This window comes from Mirounga angustirostris, unplaced genomic scaffold, assembly GCF_029215605.1.
Source record: "Mirounga angustirostris isolate CCGP_5_RB_7025 unplaced genomic scaffold, mMirAng1.0.hap1 SCAF_12, whole genome shotgun sequence".
Lineage (NCBI taxonomy): Eukaryota > Metazoa > Chordata > Mammalia > Carnivora > Phocidae > Mirounga > Mirounga angustirostris.
This window is the reverse complement of record NW_026991720.1, coordinates 69,484,352-69,508,340: the sequence shown is the minus strand read 5'-3', so window position 1 is coordinate 69,508,340 and position 23,989 is coordinate 69,484,352. Positions and strand designations below refer to the sequence as shown.

Genomic DNA, 23,989 nt, shown 5'->3' with positions numbered 1-23,989 from the left:
TGAAATCATGAAGAACAACTCCAAGAACTGGGTGAATCATATTTGCTTTTATATCTTATGCACAGCAAGAATTCAACTACATTAAAATATATGTGAACAGTAAATTAAAAATAATAGATTCACATTTGAATAGCAGCTAGTTATGTGTAAAAATACACAAAAAAGTAACCTGTAGCAATAAAAACTTGTGTATAAATCATTAATGATTCATTTCCCCTTATCACCATATTCTTCTTCAGATATAACCATAGAGGCAATATCTCCACAAGATGACATATAGGAAAAAAGGTTAAAATTACTTCTTCCAAGTTTTCACCCTTCTATGAGCAAAGACAATCTTCGGCGTCTTCTTATCCTTTTGCTTCCTCACAGCTAAAGTCAACAAAATAAAAATAAATATCATATATCTCCAGTCCATAGGCTCACTTTAAATAATCAACATTTCCAAGATGCTTACACACTCACCTCAAGTATTTTTAATGATTATAAAGTCAGTTTTACTCACTATCCACTCAAGTTAGTAACTTTCTACCTCTAAAAGGCAAGGATACAGTACAATCAGTACTAAAGTGCTCTTTATGTAGAAGTGGTCTAGAAATGGCAATATGCTATTAAGAACATGGATATATAAAATATAATTTTGCTTATGAATTATTTATAAAATTAGTTTAAAAATTGAATAAGAAAAAAACCTACCTTTTATACAAGCATATGTGCAGTCCTCCATGTTAACAAAGTTATTGTCATTCCCTCCACAGCCAGTATAAGTGAAGTTCTCGCAGGCTTTGTGTCTTGGATTAAAATAATAGCGCGTCACATTAGCAGAGCATAGTCCCCCATCTTTCGGACTGTGACAATATGACGGAACTTGATGAAAAGGAAAACAAAATTAGAAATGCAATAATACCAAAATTAATAAACTGTGATGATTACTGAAGTAACTGAAGAAAATCTAATCCCACTGAAGCTTCATTCTGAATTCAAAATATCATACTAAACCATTTAAAAAGTGTGTCTCAATTTTCAAGAAAGCTTACATGCTCTAGTTTGTTAATTCTAAAATTTTTATAAAGTGGAGAGAATTTCTTCTGAAGCTATGTCCTTGTATCATTTGAATGTGTTAAGAAATTAAACCCAAGAAACAGATATGGTCAGGTAGAAATCGGCTGGGTTTCAAGGATTGATATATGACATGCTTTAGTAAACCTTCTTGTGTTGGTAGGTTTATTTTAAATGTTTTTATCAGCTCTCCTTCCATCATTAATCAAGAATACATTTATGTAATTCCCAAGTAGGCACTGGAACATTTATACAAAAAATTTAAGGAAACACAAGCAACAACCATCTCCTCATTAACACAAGCTTTTGCACACAGTATAGCTATAGAGCTTCCTCAGATCTCTGCCAAAGCAAGTTTTCCTTGTTAAGTTAATATATCTTTGGGTATGTGTGTCTCCGTTGTGCCTAGGGAAAATGTCTGTATTGTCTCTCTCTACAAAAGTATTGCCCAAGTAAGCCATCATTTCAGGACTGAGGGGGTGGGGATGTAGATAAGAAATCGGAGCGGAAAAAGGAAGGATAGAGAGGTCTTTGTCCTGCAGTTTGCAGTTGCTAAAGGATGCAGAAATCTAGCTGAAGACTTCAGACAGAAATTATCAAGATTCACCATCTGAGGTCTGTGTATATTCCTCTATCTCCTATACACAAGTGATTCCTTACAACCCTGAGGTCATGGCATTCAGAATACTGTGATTTAATTTAAAGGTTTTATTTAGTGGAGAGAGAGAGAGCAAGAGGGGGTGGAGGGGGCAAAGGGAGACAGAGAGATCATCTCCACGCTGGGCATGGAGCCCACTTTAGGGCTCAATCCCAGGACCCTGAGATCATGACCTGAGCCTAAATCAAGAGTTGGATGCTTAACCGACTGAGCCACCCAGGCACGCCCAGAATACTGTAATTTTTATGTGTAAATTAAGTAAATGAGAAATAGTTCTAAAGAAACAATCCAGAACAGGAAGCAAAAACTTCCTAGCCCTGAGACTTCCTAGCCCTGAGAACTTAGCAAGTCATTAACCTCTGGCAGCCTGTACTCTCATATGTAAACGGGGAAATAATAATACTCCCTCACAGGGCACATGTATAGAGTAGGACTGATATCCTACTGTATGTGAAATCATCAGAACACAAGGCATGTTAATTATACATCAAATTATTGATCTTTTCATCCTAAGATCTTAAAGAAATGAAATAGAAACCCCATAAAAATAGTATTTACTTTTCTTTGGTGCACAGAAGCCCTTACAAGTGTCCTCGTCCGGGAACCTGTTCTTATTGCTGTGACACCCGCCAGATATGAATTTTTCACATGTCATGGAACTTAGATTGAAGAAATACTCTCCTGTGCGCACTCCACACTGCGCCTCACTAACTTCCAACCTGCAAATTTTCGGAACTTCTAGGAAAAGGAGGGCATAAAACAATGCTAGTCAAAAATTAGCTTTCTTAGTATTATTTAGTATTATTTGCTTTTAGTAAGTAGTACTTAGTATTACTTCAAAACTTTACTGTATTTTCAGAAACAACTAAGGAGAAAACTATCACATTTAGTACTGGGATAGTAAATCCCCAAAAGACTTTTCCTTAATCCAGTTATTCAGCTCTTTTTTTTTTTTTTTTTTTTTTTTAATAGTGGCTCCAGACCTGAGTCAGCCAAATTCAGTGGAAATTCTCTCTGTTCTCTCAGGGTGTTCTGATTTTTCTACATATGAAGTTAATCAAACTTATTCACAGGAATACATACACATTTTTCCTTGGCTTAGTTCCTTGAATGGCAAAGTCCCATGGTTTGTTACTGGCCTTAATAAATAAAAATGATTAAAATGAAATAGAAACCATGATCATGAATCTCTACTATATCCCTGTACAAACCCAAAACAAGTTTGGGTGTCAGGGGACAAAAGGAAAAGTTACAGTTAGCTAAATCACACTTTAACAATAAAATCCGCTGAAAGTATTTCAGATTGATGGGTAATTGACACGAGGAAATGGTTCTCTCGAGGAGGCGTAAAAACCATAGGTTTAGAACTAGTGATAAAGAAAAGTACCTATGTGGCACCCAATAATACATCATACCCCTGCATCATCATGCCCTACGGTGAACTCTTGCCCTGAGTCTGCGCGGACACTGAATTATGATAAATGCCACTTAGGCTTAGAAATTTGTTAGCCAATGTAAACTTGTGATTACTTTCTGGAAATAACAAGTTAGCCTTACTTAATGTTTGAGAAAATGCAGGCTACAACTTACTGCGGAAATGGGATCTGGGAAATTAATTTACCAGCAGCCCTTCTGTGTAAGGAGCCGTGCAAGGGTTCTGAGCTTGAGCGCGGCCACTTACTCTCTATCCTCCAGCAAGCTTCGTTGCAGTCCTCCAAAGTTTCGAAATTGTTGGCGTTGCCCTGGCAGCCCCCGTAGAAGAACATGCGGCAGCTCTGCGTGTACCTGTCGTAGTAGTAACTGGGGATCCGGGCCCGGCACGGCCCCACGTCGGGGGACAGGAGGCAGATGTCTGCATTGTTTCCTTCTGCAGGAGCAGGAGAGCCCGAGAGAGGGAAGGAGGTCAGCCCCGTCTCCGGGAAGGTAGAGGCTTCCCAGGGACTTGTGTCCCTCCGTTTCCCAGCCCAGGGGGGTTTGCCCAGAGAGAAAGTACAAACTTCGGCACGAATATCCCTTCCCGCGGCTCCTGGACGCGCCCTGTGCAACAGGGGCCCGGGGAAAGCCGGGCGGAGAGAGCGGGTGCAGGGGACCCCAGAGCCGCCCCGCCCGCGCTGCCTACTGCGGGGCGGAAGCCCGGCGCAAAGAGGGGGTCCCGGACCCGCCAATACCTGGCGCCTCCTCATCACCGTTGCCCAGCGCGGTCCCCATCAGGAGCAACGGCAGAAGCAACAGCCCGAGGGGGCGAGTAGAGTCCATGCTGTCCGGTTTGAGTGGCCCTCGGGGCGAGGCGTTCCTTGAATGTGCCGGCGGGAAGAGGGTGCACGGAGTCCAGCCTCCAGGCAGCCTGGGTGCCGATGGGTGGGTGCCTGCTTTATGTAGGGTGAGTGTCCTCCCGACCCCGGACGGGGCGGAGCGTGCCTGTGCGGAGCCCAGGAGGCTGATTCATGCCCCACAGGCTGTGACCCACAGCCCTGTGTTGGAAAATGTGCGGGGGAGAGGAATTCCCCACCAGGTTGAACCTGCCTCCCAAACTTTCTCCTGTCTTGGCCAGAGTGACTAGATGCGGCATTGTGTCGGTGATGGTGGGCAAGCTAGAGGAAAATGACCTGGGGGTGATTGCACAAGGTTCAAACTTGCAGCATTACTCCATTATGAAAGCACGAAGTCCAAGTATTTGAAGGGCAGAGACAAAGTGTGAAATTCAGTGGACTGAGGGGAGCCTGGCTCCTTGCAATAGATTCCTTTATTAGATTAGAAATTTAAGTATGTGTATTTATTTACATGTATACATACGTACATATTTCAATCGAGATTTAATTTAATAAAAGGCTCATAATATATCTTAAGTGTACAGCACCATTCCAATCAAGAATTAGAACACTTGCAGCGCCCCAGAACATTCTCTCATACCCTTTCCCAGTCAATCCTCCCAATCCCAGGCAGGGGCAACCACTTCTTATCACGGGAGATTGGTTTTGCCTGTTCTTGAATCTCATGCAAATGGAATCATAAAGTGTGTATTGTTTGTACTTCTTTTGCTCCACTCCTATTTTAAAGACACACGATGTTATTGCATAGTTCATTTCTTTTAAATGCTGAGTCCATTCTTCCAATGTATGAATGTACTACAAATGTCCTGTTACTGGACATTTGTGTTGTTTCTAGTGTGAGACTGTTATGAATAAAGCTGCTTTGTGCATACATGCAGCTTTTATTACTCTTGGGTAAAATATTTATAAATGTTCAAAACCGCCACTTTCCCAAAATGATTATACCATTTTATACTCCCCCGCCCCCATTAGCTATGTGTAAGTATTGTGGCTGTGTTTTTTTGAGCTGGAACATGAAAGTCCATAGAAAGGTGGCCGTAGGGGATCCCAGATCAATCCCTTCCTGCACATTTCCTAATTGTCAGTGCATTAACGTTCATTGTTCCTCTGACATATTAGCCTGAGTCTAACTTTTTCCTTTATACAAAACAAATTATTTATGCTCGGATTTCACATGAAATATTGAAGCTATTTTTGGCGAACATTTTAATGGATTCTCTTGATGACTGTGTCTTCCTCCCCTTTTTCCTCTTGTTGTATTTAATATTCTCAATTTTCAGGAGAAAAGTTACTTCAACTTCAAGTTTTCATTCTTCTGAATATGATTTTCATTCTTCTGAATGTGATTAAATATATCTCCCATATGGACTAAAATAAATTCAAGGACTGATTCAGACTTGTCACTTAGCATTGACTATTGTCACTTCTGTTCTTTGTTCTCAGGTGCTGGTACTTTTTGATCATCTTTTGCTTCATATAAAAAGAGGAATCTTTTGTTTGTTTTAAGATTTTATTTATTTGACAGAGAGAGACACAGCGAGAGAGGGAACACAAGCAGGGGGAGTGGGAGAGGGAGAAGTAGGCCCCCCACTGAGCAGGGAGCCCGATGTGGGGCTCGATCCCAGGACCCTGGGATCATGACCTGAGCCGAAGGCAGACGCTTAATGACTGAGCCACCCAGGCACCCCCCAAAAAAGAGGAATCTTTTGAATTAGAGCAGGCAATTTTGGGAAATTGCATGATGCACTGGGAAAATGAATTTTATTCCTTGCTCCTTTGGAGAGTCACATAAATTCTCTGAGCCTCAGTTTCCTTCTCTGTAAAATGGATATAATGACTGTACTTTACATGGGTGTTATGAGGATTAAAGGCCAAGCGCCTAAGCACTCAAAGGGGTGGGCTTCAGCGTCTTACGCACAGGCACAGACTCCAGCCTGATTATCCATGTTTTGATTCCCATTGAGAGCCTTTGCACAAAACTTGAAGATGGGAGTGTCAACCACAGTCAGGAAACAGCACCGTGAACTGGCCTTGTAGGACTGAAGCCTGCGACATTGCTCTCACCAGCTCTCCTCTTTGGCTGAGCTCAGAGGCCACCTCTCTGCCTAGGAAGCTGTCACACAATCAGATATAACTTCATGATGGTTTCTTCTGGGGAAATGAGCTTAGGGTTCTTTCAGCCAGAGCAGAGTCCTTAGTCCTGCTAAGGACTCAGGATGTGCTGGAACACCTGGAGGGGAAGGAGAATGGGGAAAGGGCCAAAATCAGGCTTTTCACCCCTCTGTGGTGTAGAGTCTGTGGACACAGGGCAAAATTCATGTTCAGAGGTACTCCAGAAATGTTAACTTCCTTCCTTTATTCTATGCCAAATAGGGTGCATCTTTAACACCCCTGTGACCATTGAGCAGAGACAGGGAAGGAGAATTCAACAAGTGGGGACAGTTAGAAGTTTGAGATGATCAGGCCAAGTTATCAGGAAGGAAATTACGCCTCTTAATTGCAAACCACTTGAGTATTTTTATATCCATGAAAAGGATATCTTCCAATGTAAGGGGAATCTAAATGTTCTGGGACTACTTTAAATTACTGAATTTATCCTTAGGACCATGTGGAAGGAGCCATGTGACCACTGCAACCAGCCTCCATAGGGATGTCACAGTACTTCTGTATCCTTAAACCAGTAACTAAGCCAAAAGGTTACCACATAGCAAAGGAAAAGAATTCCTTTATCCAAAGTCAACAGGACGTGCAAGTCTGGAGGGAATTGCAAAGAACAGTCATCCAGATTGATTTGTCATTGTTACACCAAGTAATAGCTTTAGTGGCTGTTGCTAAAAATTGAGGTTCAAAATAGTTTGGAGTTCTGTGAAATAAGGCATGGAGTTCTTATAATTTGAGTGTTGAAGGAACTATAGATATCGTCTATTCCACTATTTTCATTTTACAGAATTATACAGAGACCTGGTCATGTTTACTTACCTTAGTTGTTGGCAGAGCTGAGACTAGGACCGAGGTTCTTGATATTCAGCCTTGTATTCTTCCTAACATTCCCATACCTGGACTCTTTCTACTGTACCGAGACCTTAGAGCAGAACAGTAAATACCAGAATGAAAACACACAGAGGCTACAGTGATTTCAGGAACATTTGTGCGTGTGTCAGATCCGTGCTTCTGTTCTTTCTCACCAACCCACTCCCGGCCCCGTAAAAAAAAAAAAAAAAAAAAAAGGATATGAAGTTGATTTGGAACACATTAGCTCCTAGAATTTCCAAGTCTCGAGTATGATGTTCTGTCTTCTGAGAGCCACACATGCTTGGACAGTGATCGTGAATTTAAGGGGAGGATTGAGGCAGATGGTCTTCTTCTCTGTCAGACACCTTAGAGAGAGGTGGCATGTTTAGCTCATAAATGAATGAGGAGAATTCATCCCCAGTGATTTGGGGATATATATTACATAACATAGTCACTTACCGAGTTACATTGATAACTCCCCAATAAACAAAATTGTCGCTGCCTGTTAGCTTAAAGCCAAAATAAAATCTGAAGTGAGTCCAGCTGGCACGACCAAAAATTTACGCATTTGATAAGAAAGGCAGTTCATCTCTTCTGAGAGATGAGGGATCACGAGGATTTTGTTCAAGTTTAGGCAACTCCTTCACCGACAAGGTGTTTTTCAAGTGAGTTGGGTCACGTAGGAAATGTTTGCTCTAGTGCGCCCTCTGTCGGAAACAGAGTGCATCGGTGAGCATTGTATAATAAGGCGGAGCCACGTAAGAGGATGAGACATTCTCTATGCCTAATTTTATTATTCTTGTTCTCCTTAGGGGAACGATATAATGGGGTATTTAATGTGTCTCTTACCGTGGTCATTTTTTCATCCATATATTTTTAAAATAAGCAGAATTACTATTTAATATGTGCCAAACCTTGTGCTAGGCGTTTGGAATACAAAGACAAATAACATGTAGGGATCTCATAGCACAATAGAGTAGACAGATGAACATCACATAACCCAATTGCAATATAGTGTTTTTAGTACAATATTAAAGATATGTACTAGGTTTTATGGGATCATAGAGGAGGAAATGAAATTTTAGCAAGCGCTCAGTTCTAAACAAAAGCCAATCTACACAAACAGATCTAACATTATATTTTTTATGCCTATGGGACACAGAGACTCACTCCTTCAACAGCTGGTTGCTTTGGTCTTTTTTTTTTTTTTTTTTAAGGTGTTGTGATTCTAGCAAAGCATTGCCTTCTGCAGGAAGGCAGAATCTTAGAAACCCCCTTTCTCTTCTACCTAGATGTATGTTCACTCAACTATCATGCCTACTTAAGAGGCAGACCATCTTTCCTCTTACTCAGATTGCTGAATACTTACCTTTGTAGGGCACCCAGAAGGCTGGGACAGAGTTTGGACTATTTTATCCAAGATGTTTCTGGCACAGTATGGCCTTACCACCTGCCCAGAATTCTAGCCTGGGCTACCAATCCACCAGAGAGTGTCATGTCAGGAAGGGGGGAAAGACAGAGAAAATTGCCCCTAATGTCTGTATATCATGTGGGAATAGCAATAACTATAATAATGAATATGACGCTGATTGAGAGTTTACATTGTACTTTGTGTACATTAACTCATTACATCTCCCACAATAACCACTGAGGGTGATACTTTATTCTCCCCATTCTGCAGATAAGCACTGAAACTTTAGGTGAATATGTGACTTGGTCAAAGCTATACAGTTACCTCAGGCCGTTGAATCCTGATCCGCTGGTCTCACTCACTGTACAAGCTTTTTCGTACACATTAGTGGGGCCCAAAGTCAGGCTTATTATATGTAACACGTGCTCATGATCTTAGTTCAGTACCTGGACAGCTAGATTACAGACTTCTCATTCAAACATAAAGTTTATAATTAAGAACAAACAGACAAACAGATCACTACAATTTAAATACATTGCTCTAATGCTCTAAGAGAAGCATCTGCCAAAGTTAATAATCAGATTAAAGGATTGAGAGAGTTAATCACTAAATCCTTACTTTCAGGGTTATATTTAGCAGAAAGTAATGGACCTTGACCTTTCAAGTATAAAGACACTCTTTCTTACAAAAATATTGTCATGTTTATACCCTAGCCCAAATCACATGTTATACATTACTTATGTGTCTGTCATAAACCCTCCATATGTTCATTTGTTCTAGTTTTATGTAGAAAAGCTTTTGTATCTTAAGTCACACAGAAGGGACAACCTACCATTTGGGGGCAGGGGGAGGCCATAGTTGCAGTTTGAGCGGGCAGTACATCTCCTAAGACTCTTACTATTTCACTATTTTTTTTCTCCCTCTTGACTATTAGCCAAGGAAACAAACTGAGTCAAACTAAAATGTCTGTATTGGAAGAGAGTTGACTACGCTAGCGTGAACTAGGGATACTGAATGAGCCAGAGAAGTGTGAGCTGTTCCTACTGGTGGATGGGATCTCCGGCACTCTCTTCCCCTCGCTTACAATAGAAGTCATGCCCTGGTCCAACCAGACACCAACCTGGTAGCTACTGCTCTGGATCCTTTCACCTCTTGCCTTCTCGAGGACTTCACTCCTCTCCTCTGTAACATCACTTCTTTCAGTGGTTTCCATTGGAGTGCTCTATCTCTGATTTTTTTTTTCCATCCCAAACTTAAAGTTCATATTTGACTTTCTATCCCTTTCCTGTTAGAGCCTTATTTCATTGCTCCCTTTTCCAGCAAAACTTATCAGAAATGTTATCTTCACTATCTACCTCCACTTCTTCATCTCCCCTTCCCCCACCCCCCATTGCACTCCAATTCAACTTCTACATTGGGAAGAGGAAGAATAGGAAGTGCTCCCGTCAAGAGCACCTCATCATGTTGCCACATCTTACTGGACCTCTCAATTCATATGACACCCAAAGCAGCTGCCACAGAGGTCACCAAGGACCACATTTTTCCATCTCAGCAGTATTTAACAATTTCAAACTCTTCCTCATCCTTGAAATGCTTTTCTTTGGTTTTTACTTTACCACATTCTTCTGGTTTCCTCCTACTTAGTTGAGTATTCCTTCTCAATCTGTCCTTCTCTGCCTGCCCATTAAAGGTGGGGTGACTCAAAGCTCAACCTTGAGAACTCTTTTCTAACTGTACTTTCTTCTTATGTGATTTCAAGTAGACACACACAGAGACACACACACACACATTTGTGTATAGTCTTGACCTCACCTCTGAATTCCAAACACTTACATCTACTTAGTATCTCTACTTGGATATCTAATACACATCTCAAATATTGTATGTCTTAAACTGAAGTCTTGATCATATACCCCAATCTTCCTTCTTTCTGTCAATGACACTTCTACTTAGACTTTCAAGCCCAAAACTATGGAATCACTCTTGACATCTCCCATCTCTTCATCACCCAATCCATCAATAGTCCTGTCAATTCTACCTCCAAATCACATTTTTAATCTGCCTATATTTCTCTATATCCATGGCTACCAATATTGTTCAAATCTCTCTGTTCTTAAAGGACTATTATGTTAGGTTCTTACATAAAATCCCAGTTTCCACTTTTGTTCCCCTTCAACCCCACACAGCAGAGTGTTTTTAACACATCAGAACACCTCACTTCCTCAAAATCAAAACCGTTCATTAGCTCCTCACTTTATTCGTCACCATTCCTCTGGGTGACTCTATGTGACGTGGCTGCTCTCTTCCCTGACTGACTTCACCCCATCATTCTCCTTCTTACTCTACTCGTTACACTGTGTTTTCTGTTCTCCTTGTACAACAAATCTGTTCCCACTTCTGGTCCTTTGCATGCGCTGTTCTCTCTGCTTAGCCCTTCTCCTTGCATGAAACGTTCATCTCCTGATCTTCACTGTCTCCTTCTTGACCGTGTTGGTCCCACTGGCACTACCTCCAATCAGTCTAGATGATGTTGCTTCACATCCTAGTCACTCCTTATCATAAACTATAGCATTTATCCGTTGAAATCACTATGTTTATTCATTTTGTTTCACTTGTCTGATCCTCTCACTATTATGTAAGCTCTGTGACAGCAGGAACTTACCTGTTGTAGTCACCATTGTTTCCCAGTGCTAAGAGCAAGACTTATGGACAGTAGGATCTTATAAGTGTCTGTGGAATAAACAAATTACTTATTATACCTCCCCTAGCACTTATCACAATATAACATATGGTACATTTTATCTTGTTTATTGTCTTTCTCCCTCATTAGAATGTATGTTCCTCATGGGCAACATTTTCTATATTTTTCTCTGCTCTGCCCTCAAGCATCTAGAATACTGTCTGGCACATAATAGCATTCAGTAAATATTTGTTGAATGAATGAATAAAATGTTAGCTATTTTTGTAGTCCTAGGTATAATGTCAGGATGAAAAAGAATAGTACAAGATAAGAAAATGTATAGCCATATGGTTGCAAATTTATTGTACATAATATAGTGGATTTGTTTCTGAAAAAAAAGTGTCAAATGGAATGTTTATAAATCAAAATATTTAAAGTGTGTTAGCAACATTTCTATTTCAAAGAATGTGTGATTGATCCACTGTATAAAACAGGGAACTTCTAAAAATAATTTTAATAATTTCCAGTAATATAGCCCTTATAAGTTAAATATTTTGTCAAGTTGCCTTACTTCAAAATATACTTACCTACAATGTGTAAAAACAAACAAAGCAGGTAGCTTTTGAACTTTATACTAGCCCACTTTAATTCTAGAATAGATTAGCAAGAAAGCTAATGGAAGATATTAGGGAGACACTTAAGCTACTCTACATAGTTCTATCTTCCCTACATCCCTTACTCACACCCACAAAACCCCTGAAAACCATAAACAACCTGACATATTTTCAAAAGGCCCTGGAGGGGGCAGTATTTCCCCCCACAGAGAACCACTGTTCTATGAATGGGGTACAACTCTGAGGTACTTTCTCCCCCTCCTCTTCTCTTTGCTATATTGGACCTTACCGCCCCTGATAGTAGTGCAAGATGGAAGAAGGAGTAAAAGGGCAAACATCTTCTACTTAAAGGGGTATGTTCCGCCCTCCCCCCCACCCCGAGTTAGCTGTAAATGCTGCCTTAGCTTGTTGGTCTGAGTCTTCAGTCCTCCCCTTTTATATTCTGGTGGCAGTGGGGTAAGGATGCTTGGTAATATGCCAGTAATATGACCTAGCCCCTCTTAGAACTTCCTGCGGAGAGGTGGCTCAACGTGGAAGCTTTGAGCTGCCCAGGTATGGGGGGAAATACGACAGAGTGGCTTAGTGCCTTTTGTTTTCAATTCTGTGCCTTCTTTCAGTGTAATTCTAAAGTATGACAAAACAAATCTATTCTTTTACACTAATTTGGAAAGGGTAACAGAGAGAAGTGTGCTGGAGTTGAAAACACCCCAGAACAAAAGCCAAACATCTGTGTGATAGCCCCAGCTCTGTTGCCACCCATTTTATGATTTGGGTCCACCTTTATTCCATCTGTAAAATGGGATTAAGGATGATTAGATTATGCCATATCTGAATTCATTTAAACTCTTCAGTGCAACTCTGAGCCTTGGGACTCCATGCAGACAATATACACTGCCCTTCTCTGTGTGTCTGGCTGTCTTTGAGGGAGGTTAGAGTTTTGATCCTCCCTCTTTGAATTTTCTCATACAAGTCCCGTGGCATCAAGTTTGGCAAGCATTCTCTCATCTTCTAAGATGCACCTCCACCAAATGAAATGTGTTTTACTTAAAATATTATTAAATTTTAGAGTTTGGAGATCATTTGTTAATAAATTGAAGTTAGGTACTTTGCACTTCTTCCTATGACTAGGTGAATATTTATGACATAGGTTGCAAGTGACTTTATCTACACTCCATGATTCTCTTTCATATATTGAACAATAGGCAGGAGTAAGGACATAAAAGTTATGAAAGATATAGATGCGCTTATAAAGGTCCTTATAACCCATTGTGTCTTAGATTTGTTAGAATCAGCGCCTAAGACAAGGATCCTTGTCCAAGTGGTTTATCAAGGATGAGCTCTCACAAGAAATCTCTGAAGGAAGGTAGAAAGCAAGATGAAGCAGAAGTTAAGCAAGGGTGTAGTTTCAGATGTCTAGCTTATCCTGACCCCATGGGGAGCTCTGGAAGGTTCTCAATCACAAGGTTTTTCAGCCCACAGGCACCTGGTCTGAGCTATTAGAACCCCACTTCAGCCAGCCCTGTGCTACAGGTCACCCATAGGAGCCAATCGAAAGCATAATCTCCCAGACATCACCAGTTGAAGTGGTTCCCATCAGCCAGGAACAAACCTATGCAGAAGGCTTGCCCTTGGCGGTGAACACATGCACCTGCTGGGGAAATGAACACCCCACCCTGGAAAGGGGGTCTAGGAAGGGCACCAACAGCATCTGCTATTAAAGGAGCCAAATCATGTCCACATGATATCCCTTAAGAGCACTTTTAGAGTCACCTAACAGGGCGCCTGGGTGGCTCAGATGGTTAAGCGTCTGCCTTCGGCTCAGGTCATGGTCTCAGGGTCCTGGGATCGAGTCCCGCATCGGGCTCCCTGCTCCTTGGGAGCCTGCTTCTCCCTCTGCCTCTCTCTCTCTCTGTCTCCCATGAATAAATAAATAAAATCTTTAAAAAAAAAAAAAGAAAAAAAAAGTCATTTAGAGTCACCTAACAGAAAATGCCATGTAAGACAGCACAGTTTGAAAGTCTAGAGGTGCCGAATAAGTGGGTACTCCAGCTAACATGTACTGAGCACTTGTTTCGTGCCACATACCATTGTACAATCTTGATTCCTCTCAAGAAATCTACAATGTAGGTAATCACATTGCTCCGATTTCCTAGTAAACTGAGGCACAGAAGTTAAGTAACTTGATGAGGGCCACACCCCTAGCAAGAGCCAAAGAGTGATCATTTCATTGGCAATAACATGGTAGGGATTCTCTGAAACAGAGAAAATGGAATTCTTTTTTTTTCTCTTTTAAATTTTATTTTATTATGTTATGTTAATCACCATACATTACATCATTAGTTTTTGATGTAGTGTTCCATGATTCATTGTTTGTGTATAACACCCAGTGCTCCATTCAATACATGCCCTCTTTAATACCCATCACCAGGCTAACCCATCCCCCACCCCCCTCCCCTCTAGAACCCTCAGTTTGTTTCTCAGAGTCCATAGTCTCTCATGGTTCGTCTCCCCCTCTGATTCCCTTCCTTCATTTTTCCCTTCCTAAGCCCTATTCCAAATCAAAGCCTCTTAGATTGCGCTCATATTTTAAAGTTCCTAAAGCGATTCTTATATACACTGAAGTGTTAGAGCCATTGCCGAGTGGAATTAGTTTTCCAAGATGGAGAAAAAATATGCAAAGGACAATATCAACAGCTAAAAATGATCAGCAGAGGTAGATATGCTTGTGAATGGTTACAGATAGTCTGAAGGCAGTGAGAAGGAAAGGGAGAATGAACTTGCGCATGGGCTCTTGAATACCAAACAATAATTACACAAGAAGGAACAACCTTTGTGTTGTCATATTGTTTCTTAAGGTAAGAACAGAAGAGCAAAAATAAAAAAGTACAGGAAACATTGACTTTGGGTACACATAGAGTGTTCTTTTCTGTATCTGTGCTGGCATATTTAGGCATTTGCCCCTAAAAATATGTTAAAATGTCTATTTCCCAGAGAAGAAGAGTCTATTATAAGATTGAGAAGGGAAATAATGTTTCCTCAAAGGTTTTGGGAATGATAACACTGTATCATACAAGGAAATAAGTTAATTGCTGATAAATTATTAGCAGAGTATTTTTATGTAAATATACAATGTTGTTCGCTGAAATAGCATGTGACCTAAATATGTTTACTTTCATAAAAATATGTCATTATAAAAATTGGACCAGGGAGACAAAGGAGAAGAGAAGAAAACCAAAAAAGGAGAGATTTTAAGTGTGATGCCACTTGGTTACAATGAAATATTTTCCAGGAAATTGCATATGGGTACCACCAGCTACTGAACCATCTTCCCCCATTGTCCATTGATCTAATTAAGGAGAAGAGATTGCTGAGAGTGCAGAAGATCCTTCTTTTATGATGTCCATCAGTATACCCACTATGTCACCTTTAACCCACTGCATTTGGTCATCATTGCTTTCCAATGCATTGTGACAATTACACAGAACTTCCTGGTATTGTTTAGAGACACATTCTAAGTAATATGCTAGTTTATTTCTGATTAATGAGGTTGTTTGCTGTATCTCCATTCTATTGGCTTATATTTCAACCTATTATATTTATAAAGAACTTATAGTAACAGTTTTTGTATAGTTCTCTGTTAATACCAGATTAAATACTCTAGTGATTTAGGGGATTAATGGGCAGTCCTCAGAATGACCTCAAACTAACTGAAATGGCATATATCATATGATGGAGGACTCTCGTGTTAGAGATGAGGGTTGGAAACCCAACCATTTACACCATGCCCCCCACAAAAAAAAAAAAGGGGGCAAAAGGGAAGGCTTTGGATGTTTAAGACTATATGCTGACTAAACTGACCTCTCCCCACATCCCCACAAACCTACTAGCAGGTGGTTAGAGTCAAATGCTTGGTTTAATCATATTAGTGAAGATTATAAAGAAGCTTTAAAATTGCAAGGCTAGTGTGTGGTGCTGGAATTGTTCAGAGAGCATTCATAAGAAATCAGTTATAATAGAAAGCTAAAACAAAGAAACAGTTCACTTAGTAAGTTAAGAGCTGAGGGAAGGATTGGCTAATATTGACCTGAAGCATGTGCAGCAATTTGGGTGTATGAACTGTCTTTTTTTTCAGCAGGCAAAAGATGCCAGTGATCAATATTGAAGACTTGACAGAAAAAGACAAATTGAAGATGGAAGTTGACCAGCTCAAGAAAGAAGTGCCCCTGGAAAGAATGCTGGTAAATTGCTGCTCTCTTCTGAATTTTATTTTAAACTATAGATTATGGTAGGGCTACCAGGTTAGTCAGGAACTGTTGCAGGGGAGCAGAATGTGCCACCCCAAACAAAATATACCTCCTTGACATAAGTATTATTTTAGGCTGGTTATTTTATTTTTTTAAAAGATTTTATTTATTTATTTGACAGAGAGAGACATAGCGAGAGAGGGAGAAGCAGGCTTCCCGCGGAGCAGGGAGCCCAATGCGGGGCTCAATCCCAGGACCCCAGGATCATGACCTGAGCTGAAGGCAGACAATTAACAACCGAGCCACCCAGGCACCCCTAGGCTGGTTATTTTTAAGAAACAGCAGGTAGTGGAGAATATCTGGAAACCAAGTAAAAGTTGCCCTTTTGTAAGAGATATTTACAGTTATAAGAGAAGTCTCCATTTATAAATGTGTCTCCCTCTCTATACCAGGAAGAGAAGGATGACTCTAAAACTCTTATTAGTAGAGAAGGCAAGGATGTAAATGCGCTTGATTTAAGTGGGCTTTTGATGACTGCTTTTCCTGAAAACCTCCCATAACTGGCCTTTCCTCCCCCACCGCCCAACATCTTTTGTCTTCAGCTGGAGATGGTATTTAAGGGGGTGTCTTGGGCCATTTCAGGGAGTTACTTCGTTTTCCTGGGTCTCTCCCATGTATAAAGGAGGTGTACATGCTATTAAATTTCTGTGTGTTTTTCTCTTGTTAATCTGCCTTTTTTATTAACAGGTGTGTCTCAACCATGAACCTAAAAGAGTAGAGGGAAAATGATTTGTCCTCCCCCACACCATTCACTGGAAAGGCTCAATGTAGTTAAAAATGAATTGTTCAGGCAAAAATTCATCAGAGATTAAGAAAATTAATAATCATAATTATCTCTTGATTTAGACTCTAAATCAAAGGTTTGGCAAACTATTTTCCATGGCCCCAATCCAGCCCTCAGCCTTTTTTTTGTATGACCACTAAACTAAAAATGTTTTTCCATTTTCATAGAGTTGTTTTAAAAAAGAAAGGAAGAGAGAGAGAGAAAGGAAATGAAGAATATGAGACAGAGACCGTATTTTAGCTAAGCAGTAAAATGAAGCAATGCGTATAGGCATTTTGCTTTTGCTTTTCTAAATTGATAAGCTTCTCTTTATTTAATGCAATACTTTGATGTTTAAATACTTTTAGCCAAGACCTCATTTCCTCCAGCACTGTCATGGCTAGTAATGAATGAGTACATTCTACTCCTTCTTTGCAAACAAAAATGAGTTCAAGCACAAGAATTCACTTATTCCTCCTAAAAACATCTAACAGATTTGGAAATGGTTACCAAGAGTTCTCTTCCATTAAAAGGAGAGGAATGGCAAAGGAATAAAAGTTTCCTTCAAACAAACAGTAACTGAAGCTTGGAAAAGGTTCAGTTCTTCATTTTAGGAAAGTAAGTAGAACAAAAACTCCTCCACGAGTGTTAAGAGTATATTTTATACTTTTTCCAAAACTCATTTTATCAAGCCAAAGCAGAAAAGGAGTTTGTATTATCTTCAAGACTCTTATTCCCAATAAAAATTGGAATTTTGGCTTCTTTTACATTTATAATTGTCTCAAACTTCCCTGGTGCCCTTTCCATACAGGCAAAACATATTTTGCTGTAAAAATAAAATTAAATATATAAACAGCACAAAAAGCTTGGAACATATAACAAACGGTTAAAATCTTTGTAATTTGGGAAAAATAAACTTTTGGGGTAAATAAAGTTATTTTTTCTTCTTGATTTGAAACATCCAAACGCTGTTTCATTATTTATTTACTCAGGATTGTTGTTTTGAAGGCAGTTTGATTGTATTCATGTTTATTATTCATTTGTGGCAAGCTCACCTGGGAGTTTTTATTTGAGGCAAACATCACATACATCACCATCTATCAGGTTTGGGGGTTCCTTTTCCCTGCTACTCAGAATCTCCTTGTTTTTGGAAGTCAAACTAATTTAATACCAGACTGCCAAAACTACACACACGCGCGCGCACACGCACACGCACACACACACACAAATTTTAGGTCCTGAACCTATAGTTCTGACACAGGATGGCATAGCATCCTTATAGAACGGTCCAGTGGATAGACACTGGAACCCTATCCCTGGTTCAGATTCTGGCTCCACAACTTTCTCCCTGTGGAACACTCACCTGAGATATCTTTTCTAAAATGGGAATAGTAACAACATCTAATTCAGAGGGCAACTGGGAAGCGTAAAAGGGGTAATATATCCAAAGCTCTGAGAACAAATACCTAGGACATAGCAAGTGCTTTCTACTATGTTTATTATAATATAATTATAATAAAATTAAATAATTATAATATATAAATATAAATATAATTATAATAATTATATTATTATTTTTATTTTAAATAATTATTTGATGTCTTTGAGCCAGACTGGTTCATAATATGCTTCAACCTATTTTGCTATCAAGGCACTAGTATTGTCAGAAGACACAACTCTTTGCAGCCAGTTTTTTAAAGCTGACAGATTTGCAATGACTGTATGTCAAGGCAATAGGCCAAGACTAAAGATAATCTTTGTAGTAATAGTTAAAAAGAGCCGCCATTTGACTGAGCATTCGTTGTATGCTCGGCACTTAATGCAACCATTGTTGCTCTTCCTTTTTCATAGATAACGTAACTAAACCTTAGATGAACTCTCTTAACTAACAATAAATACAGCAGGGAAATGGGTAGAGCCAAAATTCAAAACTGGGGTGGCCTGAATCCAGTGTCCATGCTCTCCACCATGCCATTTAATCCTATATTAAACTATATATACTTAAAATAAGCCTCACTGAAGTAATTTTTGAACACACACACTCACATAGGATTTTAGGTAATTTATTGCTCCTTATAGCCTCAGCACCTAGATAGACGTAAAAACCAACCCTTCACGGACTCTAGAATTAGGACAGTTCTGACACCCGGTTGGGGCCAAAATAGCTGGTGTTTGGAGGAGTGGGGAAAAAAGTGAACCTAAACTTAATTTTGAATTTTGAAAAGGGAAAAATGTGAATCTAAATTACTGCATATTTCAGAATTGTGTATAAACTATGAGTATCATCATATGAAGGAGCCACCTGACCAATGCCTTGCCCCAGTTTGAAATGATGTTTCCTATTATGTAGATAATGAATTTGCAGAGTTATAAAGTAATCTTAAGTCTTATGTTTAATGTTGCTGGAAATTTGCATACAAAAATGATATAAATATTGTATTTAAAAAACACAGTAAATTCGTTAGATAGCTAATGGAATGGCCACCTACTGGACTGCCAGAAATGAAATAGTTTCGTTTTAATATCATGAATAGTAGATTAAGTGAAAAGGAAACAAGTTGAACGTTAAAAGAAATTAATAATTTGAGGTTGTGTGTATATGCATGTGTATACACACACATTTATATATGTTATAGAACATGAACTCATTCTAAAAGGTGTGTTAAGTGGTACATGGACCATTTAAGCTCTGGCTGAGTCCATTAAAATACTAAAGCCTGATTTTTCATGAAGTCATTACTATAATGGTGCAGATGAATGAAGAGCAAGCTCATAAACAAAAATAATGATTTAGTTCAACAAATACTTGTTTACTGAGCACCAACTAAATGCAGTCTCTGTTCTAGATGCCTGGGATACATGTGAACAAGTCAGCCAGAGGTCCTTGACCCTTTGGAGCTCACCTTCTAGTGCACTGTCATGATCAATCATTGTAAATGAGTTTAAAATAAAATTATATGTGATACTTCTGAGAATTCAGGAGTGGTGATAAGCCTGGAATTTAAAAGTTATTCATTCTCTTCCACCTTTACAGGTCACATTTCTGGAATGAGGAACAAGATTTAATCAATGTTTACTCTGGTGACACTGTTGACCTTGTGGCCAGCTATTTTCTGGTCCCTGTTCTGATCTCCTTTAGAGAAGCTAGAGGCAGTGTCTCCTGAGAACCCTTAGCTGGAGTGTGGCCAGATGGTTCTCCTTTGCCTGAAGATATCCAGGAAGACAGGAAAAAGAGCAGCTATTTCTTCTTCTCTCCTAGAAAAGACATATGCACTGGGGGAAAGCAGAACCACATTAAAAAGAACACAGAAATTATAATACATTCTTGGATTCTGCAGTATTCTGTTTTAACCAAATGTGTCATTTCTTTCTCCTTTCCTTTAAGGTCTCCAAATGTTGTGAAGAAGTAAGGGATTATGTGGAAGAAAGATCTGGAGAAGATCCACTAGTAAAGGGTATCCCAGAGGACAAAAATCCCTTCAAGGAGCTCAAAGGAGGCTGTGTGATTTCATAAGAAAAAAAAAATGCCATGGAATAGCTTGAGCTTTAATGACAGTACTAATTTTTGGTCATCTATTACAATACTATTAAGCATGTACGTAACCTTTTAATTTATAAATATAAACTTTTAATAAAAGTTGGGATGTGATAATGCATAAATCTATATTTTTCTTTAAGTATTTAGCACAGGGTTTAGCACATAATTGACAATAAATATTGATTGACCCCTTTCTTTAACAATGACTATTAGGGGGCGGCTGGATGGCTCAGTCAGTTAAGTGTCTGACTCTTGATTTTGGCTCAGGTTGTGATCTCAGGGTCGTGAGATTGAGCCCTGCATTGGGCTCCATTCTGGGCGTGAAACCTGCTTGGGATTCCCTCTCTCCTTCTCCCCCTTCCCATTCACACTCTCTCTCTCAAAAAAAAAAAAAAAAAAACCCAAAAAAACCAACCAAACAAAAAACAATACTATGTTTTATGAACGAGTCTATATTATTCTGGTTGCCAGCATATAGTTAATGTTTTATGTTTCTTAACTTCTCTTTCAACACTACTAATATTCCAGTAAGAAATTTCATGGTTAGCCTTATATTTTTTCCAACCTTTCTCTTCCTTTATAGAATAAGGAACTCTATTCTTTTGATTCATGAAAGTCCTATCATGACAGAATGTGTGCTCTGAAGATTTTCATTGTGGATGTTTTGTTTTCTGTTTCCCTTGCTCTCTCAACCCCCAGTTAGCAGTGATGGCTTTAACATAACCTCTTCCTACATTCTTACCATTTTTACTTGTTACTGATGATATAACTTTTTACCGGAATACCAACTGGATTAAGAGGCAGTCTGTGGTCATGGAGCACAGTGGATTTAACCAGCACCAGACTAAAGGTTATAAGAAGCCAGAGAGTTCTGGCTCTGGCATTTTAGCGCCTAACTGACTCTGGATAAATTACTTACTCTTTCTAAATCTCAGTTTTTTTCTCCTGTAGGATAGGAATAATAATAGTCCTCTCCCCTTTTTCATGGGGCGTTACATATTACACTAGGGTGATTATGGCACTTCGCATACTGCCTGGCATATAGTAACAACACCCAGTAAGTGTTACCTAGTATTGTTACTGAGAAAGAAACTGGACAAATATCCAGAATCCTTTGAGATCCATGCTATTCCATCCCATCCCTAAGAAGACTTTGACTAGTACAGTCCTTTTTCCTGTAGCAGTGTAAGAACAAGATGATAGAAAAATAGCTATCTTCTGCATCATCTTACTAATCAGTTTCCTCCTGGCATCTTATAAACCAAATTTCACTACCTTTGTGCTAATGACTAAGAGATAATTGCCTCTGATTCTGTAACAAATGATGAGTGCTGATTACCGTTACTTGGGAACTGTTTTTGTTCCGCAACTTGGAAACTGTTTTTGTTGATAGTGTTTCCTTTTTGCTATCTCACATTTACAGTGCTATTTTTGGATATGTCAGTGATCAGAATACAAGGAAATGTTAACTGATTGTCATCCTTTTTAAAAACAAGAAGTGTCTATTATTTGGTCTGGAAGGGAATCTCACGGAGGTCCCAAGTTTAGCTCCTAGCACAGCCCTTTCCACTCTGACCGTAGTAAATGCTCAATAAAGATCTACTGAGCCTCGTCCAACCCCTTCATTTTGAAATGGAGGAAATCCAGGTTTAGAGAAATGAGTTGGCAGGTTTCTCAGGTCCTGACTCTGGATCTCTGGCTGAATGGTTAACACCACACTCTACCACATATCAGATATGCTTTGGGTATTAGGAGATTCCAGGATACACTATTGGAGTTTATCTTTTTCCTGAGGAGACACTCTCTTCCCTTGTTTAAAATTACAAAACTCCTCCCCAACAACCCCCTCAGCCTTTCCTATCTCCCTGTTCCACTCTCTTGTCTTCCATAGCACCCATCACCATCTAGCATACTATACACTTCACTTGTTTATTTGTTTAATGGTGGTCTGTCTCAAGGGTATTTCTATGTGCAATTGAGTGTTTATTATGTATTCCTTTTATCTTTTTTCCCCTGATTAAAAAAATATTAGAGTCTTGGCTATGGCATTTAGTAATATGTATGGTCTTAACCAACATCTCTAGCTTTTATCTAACACTGGAAACAGATTGGGGAGGCAGATGATTCTAAGTTAAAACCCTGGTTTGTCCACTTTCTACTTCAACTCTCTGAACAGCAGGTTTGTTTTTTTTTTTTTCACATATAAAATGGAAAAATAGAATGGATTCTTATATGAAAATTTAAAAATCACTTAGAACAGATATAGATAAAAACCTAATAAATGTCCTCTCTTATAATAAAATCTGGAAACTTCCTATAGTCAACAAACTTAAGTATTTAAATAATCCCTGACATGACACCCCATTTCCCCACCTTCTGCAGTTTAGTCAGACTGATCTCTCCACCTGAAATATCCCTCCACTCTAACTCATTTCAGCCTTTAGAAATCCTACTCCTTCTCTGAGGCTCACTCTAAACTATCTCCTCTGTCCCTCACTCCATCCCAAGAGTATTCTATAAATCTTTTAACTCACTTAACATTGCTTTGCTTTCTTTTATTATAGTCTGTATGGTGTCTTACTCTCGATTCTGTATTTAAATTTCCCAAGCCAGAAGCTCTGTTCATCTTTGAAACTGCCATACCAACTCATAAATTGTCTCTGCAGTTGACTTGCCTTAGTAAGTGTTCAGTTAAAAGCAGGAAAGGATAGTACTTTTTATTTTGGAGAATTCAGAATTCTTATTAGCTTAACTAAGGAATAAATCGACAGGAGGGTAACATTCTTGTTGCTCAAAAATACAGACTGTCTGCAGGAGTTGGAATAAGATAAAAATCATCGAAAGGAAGTATAGAGAAAGATAGTCTAGGAAAAAGGATGTGAGATCATGACTACCCCACAGGCTACACAGCTACAAGCAGTGAGTGATTTTTTTTTTTCCAGAAGTTATTTCAGGGCCATGGATTACTAGGTTAAAAGGAATGTGGTACGACTACAGGGAAACAAAAAATACTCTAGGCATAGCCTTAACCTTTGGCTCGTCCACGAAACGTCCTGGTACCAGTAATGAGAATGGGTTAAGCATATACACTTACTGTAAAATATCATTTGAAATACTTGCAACTTGTGGGTATTTTGTACACATAGATGAGTTTAAGCTTTAGCAAGAAAAAAAAAACTTACACTACTATTTTAATTTGAATTGATTTGATTTTAGCCAAATTTCAAAACAAGGCTAGTATCAAACTTCCTAAATTCCTAAAAGAATGTATTAACATGAGGAAAAGAGTAAACTGAGTAACAAGAATGACCAATTACAATGGAAATTAAAGTCTTGTAAAAGCAGAATTGATAAATCATTTTGATATGAATTATAAGTAGCTGTTAAGATGATCAGAGCATTAGACATAGGTCATCCTATAACTTCACATATCTCCATCTAGAAAAGGAAGCTTATGCACATAGTTACATGAAATGGGTGAGTTTATGAAATGTTCCATGTGATTTTTATAATAAATTGAACTAAAACAAAGTGAACTGAGTGCATCAAAGATGTGTTAAATATGTTCCTTAGAAACCATCATTTTAATAGCCTAAACAGTCACCATTAACTTTATAAAT

The 23,989-nt window shown here is 39.1% G+C and overlaps 2 protein-coding genes and 1 long non-coding RNA gene across 6 annotated transcripts in view; 1 reads left to right on the top strand and 2 right to left on the bottom strand.

The window, feature by feature from the left end:
- Nucleotides 1-32: 32 nt before the first annotated feature.
- On the bottom strand, nt 33-4,091 carry TFPI2 (tissue factor pathway inhibitor 2). 3 transcript variants are annotated; one of them, XM_045864688.3, is made up of 5 exons: nt 3,886-4,091; nt 3,339-3,584; nt 2,276-2,455; nt 697-867; nt 33-372 (listed from the first exon to the last, which is right to left on the bottom strand). In XM_045864688.3, the coding sequence occupies exons 1-5, from the start codon at nt 3,971-3,973 to the stop codon at nt 296-298; spliced, it is 762 nt and encodes a 253-aa protein (XP_045720644.1). In that variant the 5' UTR covers nt 3,974-4,091; the 3' UTR covers nt 33-295. The 3 variants fall into 3 exon arrangements, with proteins under 3 accessions (XP_045720644.1, XP_045720645.1, XP_064431329.1); XM_045864689.3 differs by having other exon boundaries at nt 3,399-3,584; nt 3,886-4,090; XM_064575259.1 differs by lacking the exon at nt 2,276-2,455 and having other exon boundaries at nt 3,886-4,090.
- Nucleotides 3,534-23,989, top strand: part of GNGT1 (G protein subunit gamma transducin 1) — a 130,873-nt gene continuing 110,417 nt past the window's right edge. The window contains exons 1-3 of one of the 2 annotated variants that reach the window (XM_064575262.1): nt 3,534-3,640; nt 15,897-16,002; nt 20,217-20,426. In XM_064575262.1, coding sequence (XP_064431332.1) covers nt 15,907-16,002; nt 20,217-20,345 — 225 coding nt within the window. In that variant the 5' untranslated portion in view covers nt 3,534-3,640; nt 15,897-15,906 and the 3' untranslated portion in view covers nt 20,346-20,426. Of the gene's footprint in view, nt 3,641-3,958; nt 4,098-15,896; nt 16,003-20,216; nt 20,427-23,989 lie in introns of those variants that run through there. The other variant, XM_064575261.1, reaches the window with a different exon arrangement.
- Nucleotides 5,335-7,726, bottom strand: LOC123835568 (uncharacterized). The gene is made up of 3 exons (XR_006788776.3): nt 7,519-7,726; nt 7,027-7,424; nt 5,335-6,277 (listed from the first exon to the last, which is right to left on the bottom strand). It is a non-coding gene; the product is annotated as an uncharacterized LOC123835568 (long non-coding RNA).

Bases quoted from the DNA above. Each gene is read 5' to 3' on its own strand.
- TFPI2 (XM_045864688.3), bottom strand. From the start codon at position 3,973: ATGGACTCTACTCGCCCCCTCGGGCTGTTGCTTCTGCCGTTGCTCCTG. The intron at 2,456-3,338 runs GTAAATTAATTT...TCCTTTTCCTAG, and splicing joins CTTACACAGAAGGGCTGCTG to AAGTTCCGAAAATTTGCAGG. The intron at 868-2,275 runs GTAAATACTATT...CTTTTCATCAAG, and splicing joins CTTCTGTGCACCAAAGAAAA to TTCCGTCATATTGTCACAGT.